Source organism: Canis lupus, chromosome 38 (assembly GCF_048164855.1).
Source record: "Canis lupus baileyi chromosome 38, mCanLup2.hap1, whole genome shotgun sequence".
NCBI classification, from domain to species: Eukaryota; Metazoa; Chordata; class Mammalia; order Carnivora; family Canidae; genus Canis; species Canis lupus.
In genome coordinates this window covers 121,827-143,540 of record NC_132875.1, presented here as the reverse complement: position 1 = coordinate 143,540, position 21,714 = coordinate 121,827, and the positions used below count along the sequence as shown (strand labels likewise).

At 47.3% G+C, this 21,714-nt stretch overlaps 1 protein-coding gene across 6 annotated transcripts in view; it reads right to left on the bottom strand.

Moving 5' to 3' along the window:
* The window catches only part of DISP1 (dispatched RND transporter family member 1), a 155,832-nt gene that overhangs the window by 58,047 nt on the left and 76,071 nt on the right, over positions 1-21,714 (bottom strand). Inside the window, exon 3 of one of the 6 annotated variants that reach the window (XM_072814548.1) lies at positions 12,540-12,657. The exons of the other annotated variants lie outside the window; for them this stretch is intronic. Within the exon in view, the coding sequence (XP_072670649.1) occupies positions 12,540-12,657 (118 nt within the window). The remainder of the gene's footprint in view (positions 1-12,539; positions 12,658-21,714) is intronic. 6 annotated transcript variants of the gene reach the window in all.

Sequence of the window (21,714 nt, the reverse complement as noted above, 5' to 3'; positions counted from 1 at the left end):
ACCTTCTAGGGAAATAAACGCATCGCGTGGAAGCGCGTCATTCTGGCTTGAGCTGGTTTTGTTCCCGCCCTCACACGAAATAGTGACCGCGTGTTTTATGAATAAGTGTCCAGTTACTTCTGGGTAAACTGATGACCTACAAGGCTGAAAGCCTGTGCTCCTCCATCGAAGTGCCAACATCTCTGTCCTTTCGGACGCCATGCGGTGAAGGCCCACTAACGGCTCGCCGCCGTGCCTGACCGCCCGCCTGCCCCGTTAGCCGTCCTGTCTTCTGCTGGAAACGGCCCAGCATCCTCCGGTCCGTGCGACGCCCGGGCCCCCGCCGTTTCCCGAGGAGCCCGCTGGTAGCAGAGGCCCCAGACACCCGCTTGGCACCCAGGCTGCTGCTCCCTCCCCGGGAGACGCTGGTTAGGGACCTGCATGTCATGTCGCACACGTTCCCGGAGGACGCAGAAGCTCGAGCTGGGGGGACCGGCCTGGAGAACCGCGGGCCTGGCTTCTTCCCCTTCCGCCACATCCAACAGACAGCCAGTCCTCCCCGGGTCGGACGTCAGCAGAGCAGCCAGGCCGTCATGGCAAAGCGACCTCGGCCCCTCTGGTAAGCAGGTCCCTCGTCCATCCCGACCTCACCTGGTCCCCCGAGCAGGCCCTTGCAGCAGCGTGGCCGCCCCAGACCTCCTCTGCCCGAAGGCCCTCCTTCCCTGCCGGCAGACGGCCACTCTTCTCCTTCCTAGTACTAGCTCCGAACTTCACTAAGTATTTACAAGGCTCTGGCCATATGTTCGTTGCCACACCGAGGGCCACGCAAAATACCAAGGCCGAAACCTGCCATGACGAACCTCAAAGCAGCAAGCACCTCATGAGTCCGTGTCCACCTTAGAAATTAAATTGTTTAAACAAGCAAAAAAAAAAAAAAAAAAAGCATTCCGACCTGGTCACATGGACATGGACACATGGGTCCCCACCGTGGCCCCTTTCCTGCTGCCCACGCAGGGGCTGCCGCGGCCGCCGACGGAGAACACCTGCCGCCACCTCAGCCTCCCGAGGGGCTCCCTGCACAGGCACGAGCGAGAGAGGTTGCGGGCGAGCCGTGCGCCTTGCACTCCGGGCGCTCCACGGCCCTCGACCTTTCCTCGCTGCCGGCCACGTTTTCAGACGAGATGTTTCCACCGATAACACCCCGGCGATATGTATTTAGTGGCGACACGTTACCCACTCTTTTGAATCAAATAGATTGTTTTCCATCCTCAGAGGCCTATGCCTACGTGTTAAAATCTGTTTTCACTCGTGCTTAATTTTTAAATGATATTCCTTCATATTCCAGTGCAGATCTTAATGAAGTCACTCAAGTTATCCAAAACTAATAAGCCCAGGGAATAAATGGAATTATTAATGATAAAGGAAGCTTTCAGGCAGGCCCAATTAAGTCAATTTTATGATTTTATTAACGCATGACAGAAGAGCCCATGTGAGCGCAATAAAGTTTAATGGGAACTCAGTCTGGTACTAAGAGCGGGCATCATATGCCATGAAAGCATAAGTTATAAATAAATAGTCCTACAGAAAGTCTCTATTTCCTCAGAAATTAGGCAACATCTACTCATGATCAAATTTACGCCCTCAGCGCCTGTGGACAGCAGGGCGATGCCATATACTGTTTATACAGTCTGCGTTTGAAAAATGAAGTTATTCTTTAATTAGCATTTCTAAGCCAAAGTTAACGGCTGCTTGAAAATGAGGCTCATTACAGGACTCTGTGAGCGGACTCGTAATAACTGACATGACCGTGCAGCTGTATAAACATATTTACCAGGACATTTTTCTTGTACCACAGGTGTGCGTGCATTTTCCATTCTGAGCATTAGCGATATGTGTCTCAGACTAGCCGGCCTTAGTATGAACACCGAGAGGGAAAGATATTTCTTGACTTACTTTGACTTTGTGTAAAATGTTAACCCCACAGAACATTTCATGTGTCATAACACATCGTATTTTTGTATTTTATGCTCTGACTTATCCCTAGAAGCGCTTATGATAGCTGCTTAATTCTTTTATTTTTTTATTTTTTTCCTTTTTTATTTTAGATATATTAACAATAGAATTTTCATCTAAAAACTCAATAAAATCAGCCTCAAAAGAAGCAATCTGGTTTGCATTACCAGCAGACGTTACCTGCAACGTGAGTATACTTCATGTTTTTCTAATGACGTAGTAAAATACAATTTTAAAAAGGTAAAATGCTCTAATAATATGATCAAATAACTAGGAATCATTTTATTAGGTAAAACACAAGTCCCCGAATAAGCTAAAAATTATCCTTTCTAAATTTAATATAAAATATCATATTAAGAGGAAAATTTTGGGAATGCACTTTTAGCTTTCCTGAACATCAAGAATGGTAACGTTAGGTGAGAACAGTCTACGGATATTTTAGCATATTAATAGCATATCTGGCACCGTTCAGAATAAATGGCTTAGTAACGACTTATGATGATCACCTAAGAGCAGAGGTTTAGGAAGCTCCCACAAAACTAGATTTTCTATCTCACAATTCAGAAACTGCAACCTTTTAGTTTTGGAAAAAGAGATGAGAAAACATCACATTGGCAGGTAATCAAAACTTCCGTGTTTCAAGAGATTTCTTTCTTTCTTTTTCTTTAAGATTCACTTTTTTATTTTAGAGAGAGCGCATGTGTGAGTGGGGAAGGGCAGAGGGAGAGGGGATCTCAAGCAGACCCCACTGAGTGCGGAGCCCAATAGAGGATGTGGGGGTGGGGGGCGTGGGGGGGCCTCCGCCCTACAACCCTGAGATCACAGCCCCAGCAGAAACCAAGAGAGTTAGCCACCCAGGCGCCCCCAGTGATTTCCAAAGACGTCTAACCCTTTATGTAAAGGACACGAGAGTGTTTCTCAGCTGCCTACTAGCTCCGGCCTTCCTGATTGGAAGAAACAGACAGACTTTCCTTTTCCACAAAAGGGACCTGAATTGTGGGGAGCACATGGCACCTATGCTAGGTCTTATTTGATCTGAGCACACTGGAGGAAACAAGGATAATAAAAAAATGTATTTAAGGGATCCCTGGGTGGCTCAGCGGTTTGGCACCTGCCTTCGGGGCAGGGCATGATCCTGGAGACCCGGGATCGAGTCCCACGTCGGGCTCCCTGCATGGAGCCTGCTTCTCCCTCTGCCTGTGTCTCTGCCTCTCTCTCTCTCATGAATAGGTAAATAAAATCTTTTTTAAAAAAATGTATTTAAGCACACACTTGAGGTTTCTTCACCTTGCCGTCTCGGGCTGAGGGAGTGCCCAATGCACGGCTTCCGACGCAAGGAGGGCGCTCTTCCCAGGCTCTGCGCAAACACCCCGGAGCCTGGGCATGCCTGTGGCGTCTGATAAATGTTTAGTATACCTGGAAGGTAACGTCACATATCTCTGTACCTCTGGTCCCTTCCAATTTTCCATACTGCGATCCGGGGGGCACCACACCCACAATCTCTAAACGGCAATCACCAAGGCAGCTTAAGGGGCAGGAGTTTGCGTGGCTTTTTGTCCTCACTCGTCCTAGAGGCGAAGCACGGCAACCTGAGCAATCTGTCAGAGTAAAGCACATGCTCCAAACCCGTCACAGTGTCGTTTAGTAGATATATTTAAACATACAGTGTGACATTTTAATACTCACTTTTTTTTACAATTAATGCTTATTTAGATATACCAAAATAGTTGCCCATTTCTCTGCTCACATGGATTCTTGCCTCTCACACTTGCATCTGGGTTCAAGTTCCTTCTAGTTGATCCATAAGGTTCTATAGTTCTTTTGGCAAAAAGTCTATTGACAGTAAATATCCTCAGTGTCAGCAGATCCCAAGATGTCTTCTTTCCACTTTTTCTCTTAAGTTATTTGCCCAGGGGATCCCTGGGTGGCTCAGCGGTTTGGCGCCTGCCTTTGGCCCAGGGCGCGATCCTGGAGACCCGGGATCGAATCCCACGTCGGGCTCCCAGCATGGAGCCTGCTTCTCCCTCCTCCTGTGTCTCTGCCTCTCTCTCTGTGTCTATCATGAATAAATAAATAAATCTTTTAAAAAAATTATTTGCCCAGCACTTGGAAGGTGTTACCTACGCACAGCCTTCTGGCACGTGCTGGTAAGTCTACTGTCAGTTTTTAGGAAGGAAACCTACCCTTATCTTCAGTCACTGACAGCACTTCCTTTTAGATGATTATTTCACATCTGATCCCAAACCTCTGACAAATCCTCCCCATCCCCAGGCTGGGCCAACGACCTGGGTTTCCAGTTTCCTAGGGATGCAGGAGCAGCCGGCAGAACCATCACTGCCACGGGCCCATCGGCACCTGCAGGCAGGCCAGCTCTCTGACACCTGCCGGTTTCCAGAGATAAGCTGTTCCTGCCCATAAGGCTGACCCTGCACCTGTGCACTCCATGCCATTACCTCACAGGCTACTGTCCAACGCTTCTTGCAAAATCTTCCCTCTCTACTGGGTCACTCCCGTCGGTTCACAACCTCTTATTTTTTTCCATTTAAAAAATAACAACAAGACAAACATAAGACCTCACCTCCGCCCACGCCCAGATTTCCAGACGAGCCCCTCACTTCGACCCCCGCTCATCACTCTGTTCTTATAATAATATTAGCTTTGATCACAAGTAAGATCATAATTAACTTCAGTGGGATCACACTGGGATCACCTGGGATTGCGGTTCACTACTTCCATATTGATCTATCCCTAATTTGTCAGGTGAGTTATTATCCTGCGTTAAAAGTATGTTCTGGAAGGAACCACGATGTCTTTCAACAGATGAATGGATAAATGAACGGTGATCCATGCAGACAATGGGACATTACTCAGAGCTAAGAAGAAATGACCCTTTCAAACCACAAACAGACACCGAGGAAACTTAAATGCTTATCTCTAAGTGAAAGAAGCTGCTCTGAAAAGCTACTTGCTGTATGATTCTAACTATAGGGCCTTTTGGAAAAGGAAAAACTATGGAGACAATAGAAAGATCCATGGTTGCTGGGGGGCAAGGGGAAAGGAAGGGTGAGGAGGTGAAGCTCTAGGGTTCGCGAGGGCAGTGATTCGATAATGACAGATGCACCTGCCCAAATCCCCAGAAGACACAACCCCAAGAATGAACCCTAATGTAGAAAACTGCGGCCTCTGAGTGATCCTGTGTCAGTGTAGGTCTGTCCACTCCAAGAAGTGGCGTCGGGGGGCACGCGGGAGGTCTTTCCACCTCCCTTTCCAACTTGCTATGAAACTATAACTGCTCTAGAAAAATAGTATTTTTTTAAAGTCAGTCCTGGGTTATTTTGGTTATTGTTGTTTTCATTTAAAGCATAATTACAGGCAAATTCCAGTCTTTCAGATGACTCAGTGATATATCACCCATCTGCAAACGTGGTGAAGGGTGCTGCTACTTTTCCACAGTCTGATTCATTCCTTGGGTCTCCAGCACAAGAAGGAAAACAGAAGCCAAGAAAAACAACACATGAAGGTACAACGGAGTGAAAGCCACTCACCAATTAGATTTTCTATTTTCTGTGTCATGTACTGACACAGTCGATCCAAATTCCCCATCCCGCGACGTCCCGTGGACAACCTAAGTACGGCTTCACATGACCAGTGCCTTGATGAATCCTCATTTGCCCCCAGAGGAGCAAGCACCGGGACGGCCCTCATCTCATCAACGAGAAAACAAAGGCTTACCCAAACTGCAGACAGGACACTAAAAGCTGGCATCTGAGACCAGAGCCCCCTCCTACCCACCGTCTGGTCGGTCCTAAGGACGCATGTTCATAAGGCGACGTCCACTCTCCAACACCTGAGCCCCTTCGGGGTTTTAGGAACTAAACTACCTCAGTTTTACTTGCTTTAATTAATGTCACAAATTCACCTAATGATACAGCATATGTTGCACTCCTTTTTTTTTTTTTTTTAGATTTATTTATTTATTTATTCTTGAGAAACAGAGAGAGAGGCAGAGACCCAGGCAGAGGGAGAAACAGGCTCCCTGTGGGGAGCCCGACGTGAGACTCGATCCCGGGACCCCAGGGTCACGGCCTGAGCCAAAGGCAGACGCTCAAGCACGGAGCCACCAGGCACCCCGAAAGTGAGTAACTTGTAAAACTGTTGTAGATATCCTCTTACCGTTAGAATCTAAGACTCTACTTCCTTGATTTCCTCCTTATAATCAACAGGTTGAAAACTCCAGGAGAGAGCACAAGGCTGTGGCAAGACTGTATGAAACACAATTCTTGTGAATTTTGGTTTTCTCATGGCCTTATTGTACGAATCCGCTGAAAAAGTAAAAGACTGTATTCACGCCAAGTGCTGTTTCAAATAGAAGCTGCTCAAAAATGTACATGCAACTTTTTTCTTTTTTTTTTTTTGCAACTTATTTTCTAAAAATATTTAAATCTTTTCCAAAAACATTTAAATCTTTTCTCAGAAGCATCAAAGATTAAAAGTCACAAAAACTCAGCTAGCTCAGTATTAGTTATGTACTATAATAAACCAGATTAGGGCCCAAGTCCCCCAACTGTTCGATTTAAACTAGTCCAAAATCCAAGCTCAGGTGTCAGGAGACGCAAGGGAAGGAAAGTCACGTGATGTTACTAGGTGACCTGGCCCGGGTGCATCGCAGCACCCAGCACCCGTCAGAAAGGGAAAAGGAGCCTCGCCCACCAGCCCCAGGTGCCAGCCCCAGGCAGCTGTGCAGGAGCTCCTGAGAGATGCGCATTTGAAAAATGGCTTATGTTCCCCAAATGAATGAGAACATATAATGTTTAGGGAATAGAGGGGAAGGGAGAAGAAATGGGTAGGAACTATCAGAAAGGGAGACAGAACATGAAGACTCCTAACTCTGGGAAACGAACTAGGGGTGGTGGAAGGGGAGGTGGGCGGGGGGTGGGGGTGACTGGGAGGCGGGCACTGAGGGGGGGCACTTGACGGGATGAGCACTGGGTGTTATTCTGTATGTTGGCAAATTGAGCACCAATAAAAAATAAATTTATTATTAAAAAAATGAAAATGGCTTATGGTGCGCTGGCTCCTTTCTGACCTTGAGGCCCCGAGGTGGAGCCCCGGTCAGGCTCTGTGCTCAGGGGGGCGTCAACTTGGAATTCTCTGTCTCCCTCTGCCCCTCCTCCTACTCATGCTCTCTCTCTCTCTCTGTCAAATAAATAAATCTCAAAAACAAAAAAGGAAGGAAATGGCTTAGAGTATTAGGTACATTTTTAATCGGAAAAAAAAATGATCATTAAACCAAAAATTCAGCAGGAAGCGTTTCAAGAGCTATAAACTACCTAATACGTTTCATTTGTTCTTCAACAGAATCACTTTTCCTCTTCAAAGACTGTTCTATGCTGCATAAAAACCAACCAAAAAACCGATGCTTCAGTACTTGTGTCCCTCCCTCAGCTGCCGTGTGAGCTCAGTCTGTTAAAAATAATCTCACTTACTGCCTCTGGAAAAGAGACATTTTGATACTGGCTTAACCTTTTATAATACATCATCTAGTGCAGACTTTTTCCACCCAAAAGAGCGTTTACACCCCTGCAGTACAGTGTCTTCCATGTTCTATAACCGACCCCTGAGAAAGTGACTGCAGCTCTACAGATAAGACCATTTAGCAAGAAAGCTCATGTTTTAGCTCAAAGAACCCGGTTACTGAGAATCGGATGCTAACGGGGCATGTGCAGGGCATCAAGCAGCTCGAGGGCACAGGTGCGGGACACGACGGAGGGAGAAGGTGCAGTCCCGGGCTCGGGGGGAGCTAGGACTTTCCCTACAGTCAACCCAAGATGAACACGTGCACATTCCTACGGCAGGTGTCGTTCCACGGCGACGCCACATACTTCAGCCTCTGAAAATACAGAACAGGTAACGAACCCGGCGCGCAGGTTACAGACGCGAGCCACTCGACCGAAGTGAGGCCGCGGATGCTCAGGAGCTGCTCTCGGAGAGGATGGGGCGGGCGGCGTTGCTTCTCAAGCGCACACTGTGGGGCGCGGGATGGGACTACTCGGGACCAGCCACGGAGCGGCCCCCGGAGGATTAACGATCCCCCCCCCCGCCCCCCGAGATCACAGTGACTCCTCGCAAATTTAACTGGCCGAATGCTTTTTAACAAATACGGACAACTAGATGCTAACAGTATTTTAATTATTTAAAACACAACTTCAGGTTCTTATTTGTAAGCAGCTCTGTTGGTGGATAATTGACACACAACAAAGGTACAGCTCTTACGCCTCTAACCAAATGTGTTCTGACGACAGCGTGGACACGTTCCCGAGGCGCTGGAACCGGTACCTTGCTGCGAATTTTATTTTGTTGTTTAGATCTTATGGTTAAGCACACTCCGCTGACTGAGCCAGCCATGTGCCCCTCACTGTGAATTTTATTTATTTTTTAAAAAGATTTTTATTTATTTATTCATGAGAGACACAGAGAGAGGCAGAGACTGAGGCAGAGGGAGAAGCAGGCTCCATGCAGGGAGCCCGATGCGGGACTCGATCCCGGGACTCCAGGACCAGGCCCTGGGCAGAAGGCAGACGCTCCACCGCTGGACCACCCAGGCGTCCCCACTCTGAATTTTAGATAACTGAAGTGTCCTTTCAAGTTTGCAGATTTTGAAGACATTGTCTTATTATTGTAAAAGTTCATTAAACCTTCTAGATACAAGTTCTTTGTCAGGCATTATTTTACAAATATTTTTTCCCCTTTACACCTTGCTTTTTCATTTTTTAAATAGAAACTTTTGGAGGCCACAAATGTGTACAGTCTTGAAGTCCAATTGATCAGAACTTTTTTGTTCGTTTGTTTTAATCTCATGAATAGTGACTTTGTCCTAAGGAGTTGCTATGGCCTGGATGCTTGTTCGATCTACTGTGAGGACGGTAGGAAAGGGCCTGTGGGAGGTGATGAGGTCACGTGGAAGAGGCCCTCTGGGACGGGATTAGTGCCCGGGGAGCCCCACAGCCCCCTCCGCCACGTGCGGACGGCCTCCACCGACCTGCCGGCACCTGCACCTCGGGCTTCCGGCCTCCAGAGCCGTGAGAGACTAAATCTGTGTTTCCTAAGCCACCCATGCCCGTGCTTTGTTGCAGACGCCTGCACGGACGGAGACAGACATCGCTGCCTACCCTAGGCACACAAAGGCCTCCTCTCCTTTGCTCTGTAACTTTTGGTTTTCGGTTTTACGACATTTAGGTCTATGATCTATTTTTTAAAGACCTTGGTATTTGCCGTGAGACAGAGATCAAGGCCATTTCAGCCGTCCCGCAGGAGATCCAGCCAACCCAGCGGCACACGTGGAAAAGACTAATCTTTCTCCACAGAATGACGTTGGCACCTCTGCGGAAAACTCGCTTGGTTATCCATGTGGGTTTATTTCTGGACTCTTTGTTCTGTTCTACTGACTGCTCGTCTATCAATCATATTCTTCTAAAGAGATGAACTGCACATCATTTCCTCCGTCCTGATATGAAGGCTCAGAACCAGGCAACTGCTGCTGCGGATGGATTCCCGACATCCCCCCAACAAGGAATAGGAACAGGTTGAAAAGAATGGCCGAGTGTGTATTTCAGCATTCTTTAAAAATGATCACTAAAAAAAAAAAAAAAAAAGATCGCTTACTGGGGCGCCTGAGTGGCTCATCAACTAAGCATCTGACCCTTGGTTTCAGCCCAGGCTGTGATCTTGGGGTGGTGGCGTCGAGCCCCGTGTCGGGCTCCGTGCTTCGTGGGGAGTCTCCGGCAGGTTCTCTCCCTGTCCCTCTGCTCCCCCCATGTGCACATACCTGCGGGGTGCATGCACACTCTCTCTCTCAAATAAATAATAAATCTTTTTAAAGATCACTTATTTTTAAAACAATAAATATAAGCCAAAGTAACACTAAAATGGGTTAAACTAGTTTCCTAAGTGGACAGTTATTCAGTTAACTACTTGAAATGAGTACGGAGGCAAAAAAGCACCGAGGGGGTTAGCTCCTTTTGCAATTCCCCCAAAATGCTTCCCCGGGCGCTCGACTGGCCCTCGCGCCCACCCCTAGTCGGCTCTTCCCGACCAGAACCACCCACCCCCGCCGCCCTGCCCTGGCCAGCCAGCTTGCCCATCACAGTCAAGACGCAAGTTAATTTTTGTTTTATAAATCAGAGTATCTGTCACCTTGCAGTATTACCAATGCTGTTGTAAACTGAACTTAAAGTGGTATTAAAAAAAAAAAACACCTCCTGTTAAACAATTTTTATCTGTTATATATCTTACTATAGATTATGTACAAGTAACATCTAAATAAAATTACACTTTGAACCCTAAAAAAAAAAATTCAGTCTTTCTTTAGAGAGAAAACAAACCATCTTTTAGATTTTGAAATTCATCTCTATTTCCATGCATCTTTAGTTCCTTCCCAGAAGGAGAGAGAGGAGAGTGGAGGTGCTTCCTACTCAGTGCTTGTTTTCCTACCCACATCCTTAACCTTAGCTTTAGGGTCAAATCAGTTTCTCAGGTGGCAAATCCCTCAAGTTTCTGAAACAAGAAACTGGAATCCCTGAGAATCCTCAACATCATATGTCAGTCTGTATTTTTTCGTGTGTTTATTTATGTTTTAAATAACAAGTGACAGAAATTATATACCCAATGAATGGTTTTTCCAAGTTTGGATCATATTAAAGGTTTCAGAGATTTCCTGTAATACAAGAGCTTTAATAACAAAGGCAAGGTTTGTTGTTGTTATTATCATTAACCAGTATATTGTAATAAGATCATATATTTCAATAACGTAAAAACAATCTATACCTCATAGACATCGAAAACGGAAAACAGTAACTAAAATGAACATAACTCAAATGTGCAACAAAAAATCATTTAAAAATGAAAAGATATATAAAAGTCATCATAATTTATTATTCTTTTTTTTTTTTTTAATTTTTAAAGTAGGCTCCACACCCGGCGTGGAGCCCGATGAGGTGCTCAAAGTCACGACCCTGATTGAGCCCCAAGCTGAGACTAAGAATCGGACATTTAGCTGCGTGAGCCACCCTGGCACCCAAAAGTCATCATTGTTTTTTTTTTTTTTTTAATTTTTAAATCTTTATCATCATTGTTTTTTGAGAGGTGAGAGAGAACTCGAGTGGGGCAGGGGCAGAGGGAGAAGGAGACAGAATTGCAAGCAGGCTCCACGCCCAGCTTGGAGCCAGCCTGGAGCTCGACCCTGAGATCAACCTGAGCCGAAACCAAGACTCAGACGCTTCGCTGACTGAGCCACCCAGCACCCCAAACGTCTTTTAAATGAAAAACTGAAAATACACAAAACGGCGACAGTCTTAGTCTCTTTTTCATGACAAATGATTCAGACACAAACTTTTTTCATTTTGCACCAATGGTGTCATCTCCAAGTTGGACATTTGGGTGTATTTCCCTTCATTTAAACTCATGTCCTTTTTTTGCTTTATTAAAATCCAGGATAGTTGACATACGGTGTAATACTAGTTTCGAGTGTCCGGCCCAGTGATTCCACGCTACTCATCACGACAGGTGCACCTCTTCCCGCCCATCCCGCCCACCTCCCCCTCGTGACCATCACTGTGTTCTCTGGAGCTAAGAGTCTATTTCCTGATTTGTCTCTGTTTTGCCCTTTGTTCACTTGCTTTATTTCTTAAATTCCACGGCCATTTCCATTTTTAACAGAGAAATTTTGTCTGCTTGCCCCGATTTTGGTTTTGCCAATAAGGTCAGGATCGCTTTGCTAATTCAGAGCAGGATCGGGTCCACTTTCTGCTGGAGCCCACCCCCCCCCCATCCCCCGCTCCTGGCAGTGGCTCCTCAGGCATTCGCAACACTCGCAGCCGGGACCAGGCTCCGCGACCCGGCCACCACGAGCAAACACGGTCGGGCCGTGTGCGAACCCCCGCAAGGGAACGGGCGTGACGCGCAGCTGCAGGCGGCCGCGACGACCTGGCACTGCCTGGATCGCACAAAGTGCAGTGTGTGCGTGAGCCTGTGACTGACAGAGGACATGCACGCCCCAGTCGGCAGCCACAGGGGAGCCCACTGCTCTCCCGCCCACTCCGCCCAGGGCCTGGGAATCCGCAACCTCTGCCTGGACTCGTAGGCCTTGCTCCCACGGGACAGTTACAATAGGGTCCCCACATCGCTGGCTTCTCCACCATCTGGGGTCTGGAGAAAAGGACAGAGGTTGTGCAGGGAAACACCGCTCTTGCGTCTCTTTGTCGCCGGCCCATCCCAGCTCACGGGGCCCCTGCCTCTCGCCGTGCCACCTGCCACCACGCCTGGAGCAGCCTCCACGCTGATGCTCCACCCGCTCCCCGGGATTTTACGCTCTCCTGTAACTGTGCCCCAGGTAAACGTGCTTCCTACGTATTCACACCTGCTTTGCTTTCTACTCCTCGACGCGCAGCAGCCGGGCTTCCACGCTCCCCTCCTACAGAGCCCGTCTTGGCCTCGCATCCCTCCCCCACTCTCTCCTCCTTGACCTCCACGCAGGACCCAACCCCACTCACCCGTCCTGCGGTCCCAAGACGCCTCGGACTCGGTTTTCCGAACAGGGCACCGTCCAGGCACTTCCTGCTGCAGATGGCTCTTTCTGCCTTTTCGTGGGCTGCTTGCTCTGACCTCTTCCTGAAACACAGTCCCCTCAGGTTCTGAGTCCCAGCCCTCATCCCTGAGATCCTGTTCCCGAGTGACATTAGGGAACTCTGACCCAGGACGTCCCGAACCCACGAGCTCCTCTGCAGCTGCAGCCGCAGCCTCTCTGCCTCCCGACAGACAAACTCCTGCTACTGGAGGCCAGCACCTGGAGACGGTGATCACGCTTTCCTGCAGGCCGTGCTCAGGGCTCCTGTGGCCTCTGCAGCCGTCAGACCCTTCCAAGGTCCTGGGGTCACCGCACTGCCCCGGCTCCCACGTCTATCCCCGAGTGGGCCACGCTGCACACGTTGTCTTCACTTCCTGAGAAAAAGGTTTTCCATCCTGTTGTCTTCACTTGGCCAATGGCTGGTGTTGGGACTTGCCATGACCCAAGTCCATCCACTGAAGTCCTAACCCCAGTGCCGCAGGATGGAGCCTCATTTGGAAACACGGTCAACAGAGTAATTTCTTGAGATGAACTCAGATGCCCGGTGTCCTGACGTAAAGGGGAAGGGTGAACACACACACACACACACACATGCACGTGCACGCGCGGGGAGAACACCCAAGTCAGGATGAAGGCCGAGACGGGGTGACGTGTCCACAAGCCAGAAATGCTAAAGCCGACCAGCAAACCACTAGAAGCTGGGAGAGAGGACGGAAGACATCCTCCTTGGAGACCTTGAAGGGACACCTTGATCCAGGCTTCTATCGCCCTAACCGTCCAGTCCGGGGCACCGCATGTGGCAGCGCTCAGAGACTGACACACCTAGTCGTCACCCAAGTCTTAGCCCACATGTCACCTCCTCCAGGAAATCTTCCCTATTTTCCCCCAAAATGGACTCCTCCCCACCCACCCACCCACTCATATGGTCCCCTAGGACTGCACTTCTCCTTTGTGGCTTTAGCCCTGTTTATCTCTGTGACTGACCAGTGTTTGTCTCCTCCTCCCCCCGGTGACATAGATCTGTCCGCGCCCACGGTGAGCACTCCTGGACCTTGAAGCACTGATCCCTGCCTGAAATTAGCTTAATCACCGACGTACATACTTATTTATGGCTCACTTCTTCCTCCACGGAGCGTGACCCCCGCCTGTAGGGCAGCGCCAGGGGCTGGCTGGCGCCTGGTGAACCAGCCCGGCAGCGAACACTAGGAGCAGGACCTGGGACCGCTGCCCGCTCCTGGCTCCATCACAGACAGTGGGGCCCGGAGAAAGCTCATGACACGTGTTGAACACAGGACTGAATGAGCCTATTTAATAAGGCAGGCAGTTCCCAGAATAACAGAAGTGTGGGGACTGCAACCTTCTATATGTTAAAGGACATCTCTTTTAGTAACAATAATTATTGATCAGCTCACCTCTGCTTTCCATCTGATATTTAAGAAGGTTTGCCAACAAAAGGACTCCAGAGGCATAGCTGTCAGCTATGATGGATTTCAAAATGATTTAAATTCATGGACGGAAGACACAAAACTTTGGGATACTTTCTTCAGTAAGGTTTCTGCTTTGAAACAGCAAAATGGAGAAGGACAAGATGTCTTTTTCAAGATTGTCAGTAATGAAAAGTGTCTTCCTTAGACTACTGCTGAGGAAACGCTAGCAACATTAAGAACTTTTTTTAAAGATCGTATTTATATATTTAGAAAGTGAGCAGGGGGAGGTGCAGAGGGAGAGAGAAACAGGGAGCTCGATGGGGGATCCGTCCCGTGACCCTGACATCACGACCTGAGCTGAAACCAAGGGTCAGATGCTTAACCGACTGAGCACCCAGGGCCGCACAACATCGAGAAAGTTTTAAAAATTATTTCCACCCAGTATCCTAAGTTTCTAACAGAAGAAGGATTTTCCTTTTTTCTGTTTCCTATGGCCTTGGCCCACAGCACATACATTTCATGTGGTTGTAATAATATGTGGCTACGACTATGAGAAAAATGGTAAATCAATTCAAAGCCATATTTGGAGAAAATGGTATCACACAAGCCGAGAGATAGTGTCCCAGGTGCTAGTGTTTGCATTGCTGTCTTTAATCAGAAAAATCTCTGGAAAGAGTTCCTTTTGCATAGGCATCTTCAGGAATTGCAGAAAAGCACTTACTGGGGGAAAACAGATCCCCTATCATTAATCAGTTCAGCAGACAAGGGAACTGGACACCAAACAGAACCCCGGCTCTCAAAGGATTAAATAGCAGTTTATTTAATACTAGCTTACTTGGATTTTGACGTTTCTTCTTCCCTCATTCTTAAAGTAAAAATTCTTTTTTGTTGTTGTTGGTTTTTTTTTTTAATAATGAATTTATTTTTTATTTTTTATTTATTTTTTATTTTTTATTTATTTTTTATTGGTGTTCAATTTAAAGTAAAAATTCTTGACCTCAGAAAGGATCCTAACACTCTTTTCCAAAATACACCATAATCAGAAAAACATGACTCAAAGTATAAAATGCATTTTTAACAAGAGTTAGAATCTCAGAGAAAAACAAAGTATTTATCTAAAAGTTCTCAAGGTTAAAAACAAGTAAACAGCTAACTAAACTAACAAATCTCTTAAAAGTCTTTCTGACAACAACGAAAACCGACCAAAACACAGAACACGGCTCAAGATAAGGTTGTCACTAAAATAACATAAAAGGAAAATTTACAATGTTCAGAGTTCTCATAAAGGGTAGTAGCATTGTGTTTAGGAAGATTGGGGATGTCTGTAGGAGAAAATAAGGATTTTTGGGAACACCGTCCGGTTTGCCTGTTGTCTTCAATGGACGGCAACAATAAAGACACCAAAATATCTTCCAAGAGTAGAACTTTTACCTCTTTTCATTAAATAAACTACCACAAAAATTTTTACCTTAAAAAACTCCTTCTTACGATTGGCTGGTCCAACATATGTAATAGCTTGAAACGTCACCCTGGAGAAGACGGTTTGCTCCACAGGTGTGCATGCTCCGTGGATGCTCCGTGGCATCCACACCCGTGCAGCGGCCAGCCCTGCGTCATGCGGGAGGCTCAGCGCGATGGCCTCTGAGTCTGGGATCAGACTTTACCAGCAGCCTCTCTCTGTGCTGCACACACGTCACTGAGCGGAGCGTGGGCAAACCCCACAACAGCCACGCTGTGACCACCTCAGCTAAGTCCGTAAAGTACACCATCTACCTGGAATGGTCCTAAATGAAGCAACTGGTATGAAATGCCAACTTGCTCCTAATTCAGGCAGACCCACTTTGCAAACCCACCCACAACCCACAAATTGGACTCCTCCAAGTTCCATACTCGTATTTCAAAGACCAAGCAGCCAAGGACCCAGGAAGAGTCCCAATCAGATCCCAGCATCAGTGATTCAAACAACCAGATGATAAAGGGTCAGCAGTGACACTTCTCTGCTATCGTGACCCTTGAACCACACTCCCACCTGTTGGCAACGTTAGGGTAAAAGCTCTGTGTCCATTCTCAAAGACATCATTATTTTGGTTTTGTTGTTGTTGTTGTTGTTGTTTTAAAGATTTTATTTATTTATTCATGAGAGACAGAGAGAGAGAGAGAGGCAGAGACATAGGCAGAGGGAGAAGCAGGCTCCATGCAGGGAGCCCGATGTGGGACTCAATCCTGGAGGCTGAAGCCCGTGCTAAACCGCTGAGCCACCCAGGGATCCCCGATAAAAATGCTTTAAAGAGCAATGTGATATTTACCAGCAGTGACTTAGGTCAAGAAACTCTTGTGCCCGAAACTCTAAGTATTTTGACCCAGGAGGGTAAGAGCAATGGGACAAGAAAATACTCTGACAAGTTTCTTTTAATCCCAACTGGTCTCCTGGCTGTGATCGGAGCAGCCACTCAGAAGGATGACAAGTTGCAGAAAAATAAGGCTTGTGATTCAGGTATTCAAACAAGTATTTTAAAAACGTGCCTGTCTTACCAAGCAAGGTTTTAGGCGTGAGAGGGTGACACAAGCCGGCTCTTGGTTCCCAATTTCCCATTAACCTGACATCGGGGAGGAGAAACTTGACGACCCCGTATCTCTGAACCGAACCTGCAGCTTCTGTGATGACTTTTTCCCACTAGAAACCCTTAATTCTACACATCTCAGCGCAGCCTCGGTGCTGACGCAGCGCTGTCCCTCGCTGTCCCTCGCCGTAGCCTGGCCCTCCGGAGAGGCGCGCAAGTCCCCGGCGGGGCACGTCCCGCCCAGCCGCCCGCGAGGCACCCTCTTAACCAGCCCTCTGCCTTTGGGGAAACTCGATTAGCTCTCCAAGCTCTTTAAGTAAACACGGTGCTTCAAATAACCCGTAGCCAAGTTCAGCCGCCCTCTGGCAGAGGGTTTGCTTTCTAGGCTTTTCCAGGTCGCCCATTGGCCCCGCGTGGCAAGACCGCCTGAGTCACTGTGCTTCGAAGGAAGCGCCCACAACAGCTCTCGGGCGTCAGGGGACACGCAGCTTCCGGGACGCGCCGCGTCTACACAAGTTCAGCAACTTCACTGCTGCCCCCGCCAGCCGCGCGGTGCTCAGACGCCTTGAGGCCTGGGCAGTCCTCCTGGAGCACGAGCGCAGGCGACCCCACCGCGGAGAGCCACGCGCGTCTTCCTTCACTGTCCCTGTTCTCGGCCTTTGTCAGCGGAGGTCGAGGGCACACAGTAGGTGCTCAGCAAACGCGTCCCGACCGCACAAGCCCCTGAGCCCGGCAGGCGCTGCCCCTGCCTCTGCAGTCCTGCAGCACCCATGGACCGGGCCCCGGGAGGGGCGGCCTCACACACAGCGGGTGACACCCCAGCTGGGCCTCCTGAGCCGCCCGCGGCAGGGCCCTCCTCCCCTCCACCGTGTCTGCATGAGGGTCACACTGAGTGCGTGAGATGCCATAAAACGCAGTATAGTTACTTCTCTAATACAAATTAGGAATCTTTCCATTGCAGAAAATATTACTGGGTATTTTTTTCAAAGATTTATTTGAGAGTGAGAATGAACGAGCGAGTGAGCGAGCGACCAAGAGAGAGAGAGAGAGAATGGGCAGGAGGGCAGAGGGAGAGGGGACGCCAAGCAGACTCTGCCCTGAGCACGGATCCCGACTCGGCGCCCGATCTCACGGTCTTGAGGTCACAACCTGAGCTGGAATCAGGAGTCAGTTGCTTAACCAACCGAGCCATGCAGGCATCCCATGGATACGTATTATTTTTAAACAAAAGTCAACCAAGGGCCTGTATATTACAACAAAAAACAAGCTTATGAATTTTATATGATATATTCAAGGTCTTGCATTAATAATAATGTAATTTCACCGTTCATTTGTCTTTCTACATAATGTTCACTAACAAGAGGTGAGAACAGATATGAATAATTTATAAGAGAAAAACTCAAAACTGAGTAAATTCTATCCATTTAGTGTATTTTTCAGAACTTGGAAGAGACCGCCTTTACTGGACACAGCAGGAAGTCAGAGGACCACAGAGCTTGACTTGGGGCTCAAACGGATGCAGCCGGGGAGGCTGAAACAGGGGAGAGGGGTCCCCTCTGCAGGAGACCTCAGGGAGCCTCGGCGACCCCTCCCTAGCCGAGGAACCAAGATGCTCCCAGGGCACCCGTGAGGTCAGAACTACGTGACGTCACCACATATCCCTCTGTCCCCCTCACCCACGAGTGTCCCACAGACAGTGGAAAAGCAGACGGAAGAACCAGGTGTCCTCTACCTGTAAATAGCATAAAACAATGCCACTATTCTCAGTCTTTACGTGGAGAAATATAGCTATTTTTCACGAAATACTTATGTTAACATGCGATTGTTTTACTTTTTAATGAATTAATGAATATCTTAAAATTCTGTTTTAATTCCTTCTATGGTAAAGACCAACAGCTGTAACTCACATAAACGGGGTCCCCAACCAGTGGGAAGAGTGTACAGGGCTCTCCAGAGCAGGAGGCCTGAGAATTAGGGGGCCCCGAGCGGCTGGTGCTGCTACACTGCCAGGGTGGCTAATCCGTCTATACCTACTGTCACATGCCTGTAATAATTATTTTGTTTTGAAGGTCCTGGAACCCTCATTAATTGGGACTAAGACAATTCCGTTTAGTTCGTGGAATACACTAATTGGCCACTTAAATTCCCTTAAGGTCCCTGACCCTGTGTTTTGGGGAGGAAAGGATGTGCTGTTGCCACAGACATTTAGCTCCAAGTGAACGGCCCCAAGTCCACCTGAGCTACATCAAGTGATCACAAAGAGTTTCTCAGTGTCAGATCTCCTGGAAACACCCTAAGGAGATCTTCTGTTAGTCTAACTGGCAAACCATTCACATCTAACCTCAATATTTTTTTCAAAAGAAAGTCATTTTCCTAAAAAAAAAAAAAAAAAAAAAGAAAAAAAAAGTCATTTTTTTCTCTGCAGTAAAATCAAAACTTTTTTATATTCCACTCCTTGTACACCTGAGCACATAACCCCCGATTTAGAATATGAATTACAGAAATGTACTTTTATACCAAAAAATAAGTTAAATTCAAAAACATAGAGATTAGAAATTTTAGCAGGACAATGTAAGCAATACAATGTGTTGCTTTATTTATTGATGGCTGAAAATCTATTCCAAGAAAACATTTTTATTTATTATTTATATATTAATATAGTGAGAACAGTGTTTTTATACCTGTGTGTATGTATATACATACACATATTTTTTCTTTTCTTTTCTTTTTAAACCTCTGGTCCTGCGGCACCTCAGTGGCTCTATCCCTTAAGCATGTGACTCTCGGTCTCACCACAGGTCTTGATCTCAGGGTTGTGAGTTCAAGCCCTGCCTTGGGCTCCATGCTGGGAATGGAGCCTACTAAAAAAAAACAAAACAAAACACCACTCTGGTCCTAATTTCAGTTTATTTAGGTACTTAGCTTTAGTAGCTGTCACAATCGGGAAGAAAAATCTTAAAGATAATATGGAGATCCAAATGTGAGAAGCACATCTTCAGCTGGAATACCAAATCAGGGCACTTGTTTTTCAATTCTACCAATTAGTTGTTAGAGGTTTGTCTTCACGCACTGTTAATTTAAAATGTTGATCTGCTACAAGTTGAGACTTCAATAGCTAATAACCTCAAGGTACAATTTGCTAAGATTGAAATCAATGACTAATAATAATAGGCACATCTCTAATAAGTTGAAGAGCAAGGATCCAAAGCCAGAAAATACGATTTCCAAGTCATGCAATAACCCTTGATGCTCAAAGTGTGACCCACAACCAGTTGCATCTGCCAGCAGCTGGTCATAAATATGGAGTCCCAGGCTCCGGTCCAGATCTACTGATTTTACTTTTTAACTAAATCCCTGGATGACTTCTGTGCATACTAAAATTGAGAGGCACTGCTCTAGAACATTTGCATATATATTTTTAAAAACCACCTGAATGCCTAGTATCCAAGAACTCTGAACACCTGACTACAAGTGCTCACAAGACAGTTCAATTTCACTCAAACAGTCTGACATCTAGACATCCTTAGGAACCTGAAATCACTTCTATTTGAGAGAGTCAGAGAACATAATGATCTACATCTCTAGATTATAGTTTTTTTTTTTTTTTTTTGTTTTTTTTTTTTTTACCACGAGAGCTCACCAGAGATACATACATCGTCTGCACCCGTTAGGCTTTCTAGGGTGAAGCTTCCATAAAGTCATGATTCGCTATTATCTTAGTCTCCTATATTGCACATCAAAGTAAGAAATGGCCATTATATATTCTGCAAAACTGCCAACAGCGCCCCTAAAATGTGAACCACTCAAAGGCATGAACCATGTCTTCGTTATTTTGTCTCATTAGCGAATAGTACACGGCACATGGTAGCAATGCAATTTATCAATTAAGTAGATACATGAAAGAATGAACACATCTCTCAGCTGGTCTCCAATCTCGTGCATTTTGGTAAATACCGCACGAGTATTTTAATACCCTCACCACAACCCCTGGAAATACAGGCTCAGCGAGAGAAAGTGACCTATGGGACATCACATACCTGATTAGACATGGGATTTAAGTTCAGGTCTGACTTCAAAGCCCATGAGCTACACCACTGGTTCTGAAAAAAGGTAAAATCAGAACCACCTGGGGCACTCATACAAACAGATCCCCACTTTCTGAGCACATCCTTCTGCACTGCTCTGACTTTTAGAACACACGCTCAGTCCATCGGCGACCCTAACTGGGTTACGAGCCCTACCAGCCGCCCTGAAGGGCTGGAGGAAAGAACTGCCCTAATGCATCAGTAGCACTGTTGCACCGAACACCGTAGGACTAAAGAAGTAACTACGCAGATGCTATGTGCTAGTGAGTGAAGCACCTGCTGTCTGTCCAAGGGCCACCTGGTTCCGGGCTGGGGGCTGTCCTGTGCCTCCCGGGAAGCGAGATGCCATCAGCACACCCGCCTGCGCCGGGGCCACTGACCGTCTCTGCAGACGTTGCCAGGTGGCCCCTGGGACACAAAACGGGCTGCGGCTGGAGTCACGGCTTTCCGTGTGCAGGATCTGAACAGACAAGCAAATATATCACAGATACTGGGAGCCGAGCCTCTCACCGCTGGAGGAAGGAGCTACAGGTGAGAAAGGGAGGAGCGTTAGAAGGAACTCTGCCCGACGCGCGGCACGAGCGAGCAGTAGGAACGCTGCGTTTCTAGACACAGATATTCAAACAGATGTCGGAGCATAGCTGTGCATCCGGCTGCCGCCCAAAGGCCTACGAGCAAGGACACGCAAGCCGCAGGGAGGGGCCCAGCGCCCGAACCTTGGTCTCTAAGCTCCGTTCTCCAATAGGAAACCCTCGGAGCTCTAGAGCCCTTGCAGGAAAAGTATATGGCAACTGGGATATCTTGTGATGTCTCGACGTATAGAGGTGCTAAAAAAAGGTGGAAGGAAGACAAAAGCTGATTCAGAGGAGCTCACAGCGCCAAGGCTACAACAATCTGAGCGGGAAAACAAATTACCACTGGTGTCGGGTGAGAACCCACAGAGTAAAATAAACACTCATGAGGCTGGACGGACACAAACACGGATGCTTGGAAAAAGGGACGATTCTTTTTACAGTTACTCTCCAATT